At 40.1% G+C, this 6000-nt stretch overlaps 1 protein-coding gene and 1 long non-coding RNA gene across 6 annotated transcripts in view; one reads left to right on the forward strand and one right to left on the reverse strand.

Moving 5' to 3' along the window:
* LOC102471707 (uncharacterized) overlaps positions 1–6000 on the forward strand; it is a 38842-nt gene that overhangs the window by 23600 nt on the left and 9242 nt on the right. The gene's annotated exons all lie outside the window — the stretch shown is intronic.
* The window catches only part of STEAP2 (STEAP2 metalloreductase), a 32663-nt gene that overhangs the window by 15354 nt on the left and 11309 nt on the right, over positions 1–6000 (reverse strand). For all 5 annotated transcript variants that reach the window (XM_006169009.3, XM_006169004.2, XM_006169005.3 and 2 more), the window contains one exon: positions 1411–1935. In XM_006169009.3, the coding sequence (XP_006169071.1) occupies positions 1411–1935 (525 nt within the window). The remainder of the gene's footprint in view (positions 1–1410; positions 1936–6000) is intronic.

The raw sequence follows: 6000 nt of genomic DNA on the forward strand, positions 1-6000 counted from the left end.
GCCATTACACCAACTGGTCCCCAGAAATTTGTTTTTTAATTGTCAGAGGGGACATGTACTTGCCAGAGAGAGTGAAACAGAGGGCAGGGAGAAAGCATCCCATCAGTGAGGTATGGTCACACCACAGTCCCTTCTCCATTTTTTCATTGTGTTAGGATTTTGCGCATGCACACACATGTGTCCAGCATGTTTTCTGGGGCCAGGATTCAAACTGTGGTCAGCCATTAGCCTATGGGGCTAGCTGAGATCCTTGTTTTTAGATAGGCTTTTGCCATGTTGTGATCTCCTGTCTTGACCTCCCAGCTAAGGAGAATGCAACCACGCCTGGCTCTTTTTGACAAGATCTTGCTATGCTGCCCAAGCCAACCTCAAATCTGGGAACCTCTTGCCTCAGCCTCCCCAGTCATTGGGATTATAGGGACATACCACTGCCCCAGCCTGTGGCTGGACTGGAAATTGAACCTTGAGGAGCACAGCATCTTAGCAGCCCATGACACTATGGCTGAGCCTAAAAGATTTTTTTAAGGTGCACTATTTTACGTTTTACTTATAAAAGCTCTTATTCCACAAAAGCATTGACAGAACTCCCAGTTGCTTTCAAGTTGAATCAGGTAAAGTATCACCTATAGACTTATATGGTAGCTCTGCCTTCCCCACATAAATTAAAATCTATACTTAAAAATATACTTTTTTTTTTGGAGAGGTTTTTGCTATAGAGTGCATGCACTTGCCAGAAAGACAGAGGGAGACAGCGAGATGGAAAGTGAGAAATCACCCTCCTCCCCTCCAGGAGGGATGGCCATGCCACAATCCCCTCTCCTCCATTCTCCTCTCAGGATCTTGGGCATGCACACACGCAAGCCTGGTGTGAGTTTAAGCCACCGGGTCCGGGACTCGAGCCGCAGTCAGCTACATGGGAGTTCAGAGACATTGCATTATGCTAACTGCTGGTCCCTTTAAAATATACTCCTAAAGCACTCTCCTGGAGAGTCATATGAAATAGTATTTCCTTCAGAGATGCGGTACTGTGTTACAAAATAACTATAAGAAGGCCTGGAGGAATGAAGGGAGGGAAAAAAGAGGAAAAGAAAAAGACTTGTTTGTTATTGCTTCTGTTTCTGAGGAAGCCAAGAGAGACTCAATGCCATGTGTCACATTATTTACCAGTGTACCTTGCCCTTTAATTAACTGGTTATGACACAAAAGTCCACATTATTTTCTCAGGTTTCCACATCATTTGGGGAATATAAATGTGTCCTTACAAAGCCAGGACATTAACTGTCAGGGGCTCATACAGTTTTTGAAATGAAAATCATTGGAGAGTTTCAGAATTTTCTTTTTAAATGTCTGATATTTGCTTACTGTTTAACTACAAAATACTAAATAAGAATAAAATTTAAAAATACATACCTGCCGGCTGGCATCTTTAGGTCCTAACTGAAGTGCCCAAGCTGAGATAACATTAAATCCTTTGACAATCAAGGAATCTGGGAATAATGAAGCCAAATATTCCGCATTGGATTCCGGGTACTGGTTTATCCTCATGTTATTGCTCACATCAATCAAGATTTTACCCACAAGCAGATGTCTCAGGTCCCACAGGGAGGTATAATGTTCTCTATGTATTGCAACAAATATTATATTTGTTTTTGTTAGAGCATCTTCATGATGGGTGACATCTACCACATGAGGAAAAAATTCAGAAGCAAACTTAGGGTTTCTACTTCCTATGACCACGTGATAGCCACATCTGATAAGTCGAATGGTCAGGGATTTGGCAAAATCTCCACTTCCAATTACACCTATAGTGACCTTCTTTGCATCTTTGATACCATTTATGCCATTAGGCAAAAATGTTTCACTAAGGCTCTTAGGGCTTCCCATCATAGATATTGATTCCATGATACAAACTCTTCCAGGATCACCAGGAATATCCTAGGGGAGAGAAAATAAAATGTTAAATCAATTAATTGTTGTCAAACATTAGAACACTTCTAGTTGTAAATGTCTGTGGGTAAAATATTTTTTGCATGCTAAATAACCTAGAACACAGCAAAGCACAATTTGTAATAATAATAATAAAAAAGACCTCAAAATAGGAAAATTAACTGAGTCTGCCAGTGGCATGGTAGTTAAAGCAGCTGGATCTCACATGTCTGACTGTGCTGTTCGAGTCCTGGACTGACAGCTTGGAAGACACACTGGGTACATGTGCATGTGTGTCCAAAATCCTGAGAGAATGGAGGAGAAGGGACTGTGGTGTGGTCATACCCCTGGGGGGTGGTTTCTTAATTTCTCTCTTTGGCAAGCACACTCGCCCTACATAAAATTAAAAGGAAGGAAGGAAGGAAGGAAGGAAGGAAGGAAGGAAGGAAGGAAGGAAGGAAGGAAGGAAGGAAGGAAGGAAAAACAAGATTTTACAAAGTTGAGGTGCTAAAGTGGGACTTTTCAAATTATAAAGTGTATACAAGGGAATCAGCAGTTAGCGTAATGGCTTGGTCGCTGGACTCCCACGTAGTTGACCGTGGTTCGCATCATGGACCCGGTGACTTAAAACTCATGCCAGGCATGTGTGCGTGCGTGCCCAAGATCCAGAGGGGAGAATGGAGGAGAAGGGATTGCGGCGTGACCATCCCCCCTGGGGGGTGATTTCTTGCTTTCTGTCTCTATGTCTCTCTGTCTGTCTGGCAAGCGCATGCGCCCTATAGAGAAAATCTCTCCAAAAAATAAATAAATAAATAAAATTTAACGTGTATACAAATCACATGGGAATCTTGTTAAAATGTAAATTCTGATTCAGTAGGTCTGGAGGCATGCCCAAGAGTCTACATTTCTAACAAAGGTGATGCTAGGCTGCTGGTCTGCAGACGCTTCTTTAAACAAAGCAAACTCTGAAGTTTTTACTTTGAACTTTTATTAGAAACAGTCCTAGCAAGCTTCTCAGTAGATCAGAGGCAGCAAATCTGGAATGCTGCTGGAGGCAGAGAGAAGGACTGTGATATCAAGTGATAGCTCATGAGACAACAGAAGATGGAAAAACTGTAACAAAAAAGCCCCAAGGACCATTTAAACCAAACTGTCTAGCATAATTTGAAATGGAATCTATAAATTATACCCACCTAGCTAATGGCTTTATTATTAAATGAGTAAGAGAAATCCGCTAATAAAAAATGAACCCTGGCACTTAAATAATATTTTCAGAAAAACAGGCATCAAAATATAACAAAAGATTGGGGCCTGGCATGGTGGTTAAGGGTACTGGACTCCCACAGGGCTGATCACAGTTCAGGTGCCAGAACTGGTGGCTAGCTTTCTATCAATCTCCCTCTCTCTCTGGTAAAACTGAATACTACTACTACTACTACTACTACTAAATAAAATTAAGTATGTCTCTCTCTCTCTCTATGTATATGTATATATAACAAAAGATTAGTTAAATAGCATCAATGTTTTTTCCCCTTTATTAAGAGAGACTTTTGCCATAGGCTGTGTACACTTGGTGAAGAGACAGACGGAAAGCAAGAAATCACCACCACCCCCCATAAGTGATGGCCATACCACACTACCTTCTCCATTCTCCTCTGAGGATGTTGGTCACACAAGCACACGCACCCAGCATGAGTTTCAAGCTGCCAGGTCCAAGACTTAAACTGCAGTGGACTATGTAGGAGACCAACACCTTAACTACTACACCACCTGCTGGTTCTGATAGCATCAACTTGTATCATTCATCCTGTATCCTGTAGTTTATTGAGAAACAGCTCCCCTGTGGAAAAGAGGTTAGTTATGTCTAATTTAAGACCGTGCAATTCCTGGTCTTAAATTTCATAATACTTATGAAATCCCTTTCTTGCCCTTTTATTCATTGGCTGCATAGACTATGATGCAGTTATTCTTCCTGGAAAAAATGTGTCATTTAGTGACTAACATCTGAAATGTTCATATTTGTAGTAAGTTGCTCAAGAATACATATTAGATTGCCATGAAATAATGTCATTGCTGGGTTTGAATGAAAAATACCCTTCCATTCCATCCCCATTGCAAAATTTCTTTGATGCTAACAGCAGATTTAGGTCACTTCAGAGGATTCAATGGATTTTACAGGCACAGGTAGCATGTTTCTAAAAACATGTTTTTGGAGTTTTTACTTAAGTGAAATTTGAAATGACAGGAACCAGGTAGATTCAAGTCTTTACCCTAGAAACAGGTCACACTCGATAACTCCCAAAGATCAGTAAATTAAGCTTTAGAAAGATAATAATAGGGCCAGCAGATGGTGTGGAGGTTAAGGTGGTTGGATCCCCATGGCCGACTGCATGGATCCAGTGGCTTAAAAAACATATCCGGCACATGTGTATGGGTGCCCAAAACCTAGAGAGGAGAGTGGAGGAGGAGGGACTGTGACACAGTCGTCCCTGCTGGGGAGGGGGTACTTTTCTTACTTTCTCTCTCTTTACTCCTCTCTCTCTTTCCACCAAGTACACGTACCACATGGCAAATTATAAAAAGAAAACTAATAACGTGACCAGCATTTGGCCTAATGGTTACGTCATTGGACTCCAGGTAGTCGACCACGATTTGAGTCCTGGACTCAGTGGCTTAAAACTTATGCTGGGCACATATGCATGTATGCCCAAGATACTGAGAGGATAATGAAGGAAAAGGGATTGTGGCATGGCCATCCCCCCTGAGGGGTGACTTCTCACTTTTCGTCTATCTCTCCAGCAAGTACGCGTGCCCTATAGCAAAAATCTCTCTTAAAAAAAAAAAAGCTAATAACATACTAAAGTTTAGTTCCGTGTTGTACTTTATATATATTAACTGACTGAATCCTCACAATCACCTCACACAAGATTATATGAGATAGGACTAATATTGCCGTGTCCAACTTGCAAATCAGAAAACCAAACCATGCAGAAAATAATTTGTTCAAGTCAGAGAGAGAAAGTGGAAGTCAGATTTAGAATCCAAGTATTCCATGGGGACCAGCAGATGGCATGGCGGTTGAGGTGCTGGACACTCCCATATGGCCGACCATGGTTCTAGTCCTGGACCTGGTGGCTTTCTTTCTTTCTCTCTCTCTCTCTCTCTCTGTGTGTGTGTGTGTGTCTGTTCAAATTGAAATAAAAGAATGAATAAATGAAATTAAATAAATAATTTAAAAAATATAGAATCCAGGATGTCCAGCTAGGGCATGTATTGTTTGGGTGCAGGAAGGAATTTAATACTTTTTAAATTTTTTTATGGAGATACAGGAAGCAAGCTGGAAGACTTATGGTTGTGGCATTATTAGTATAGTCCTTTCGCTATTTCAGTGTTACTCAGCATTACCTAGTATTTTTTCCTGTTTTTATTTTAAATTTATTTATTTACATTCATTCACAATACATCATTACAGCAAGCAAAATGAGATTTCCCATACAGAATACACTATATGTTGGCTCAATCAAACACATCAACATACGTGTTATCATCAACAAATAATTTTCCATTTCTTGTTTCCTGTATATTTTGTTACTTTTGCCATCCTTGATTCCCTATCCCTCACCCTCTGCCATGTCTCACTCTCCTCTCACACTGTCTCTGGTATCCGTGGTTGCTTTCTATGCCTTTTCCCCCCATTTTATTTATTTGCTAATGAACTTTATTAACCTAAATACTTCCAATAGCAAGCGCAGCTGATATATACATATCTATGAACCCAAGTTTGACTTTAGGAATAAACCTCAGTGAGTAGAATGAACATACTATAAAGTAGCACCTAGCTGGGACTATTTAGCTTACTGCAGTCATCAAATATGCAGTTTTTAATTTCAAGAAAAATAGTTTTTGTGTTTCTTTCCCCTGAAACTTTTTTTTTAATTAATTAATTTACATTCATCCCCTAATCATCATCACAGCATACAAAAAGTGGTTTCCCATCCAGAATATACTGCATAGTGGCTTAATCATGTATGTTATCATCAATAATTTTCCATTTCTAGTTTCATATATATATTT

This window comes from Tupaia chinensis, unplaced genomic scaffold, assembly GCF_000334495.1.
Source record: "Tupaia chinensis unplaced genomic scaffold, TupChi_1.0 Scaffold146650_1, whole genome shotgun sequence".
In the NCBI taxonomy this organism is placed as follows: domain Eukaryota; kingdom Metazoa; phylum Chordata; class Mammalia; order Scandentia; family Tupaiidae; genus Tupaia; species Tupaia belangeri.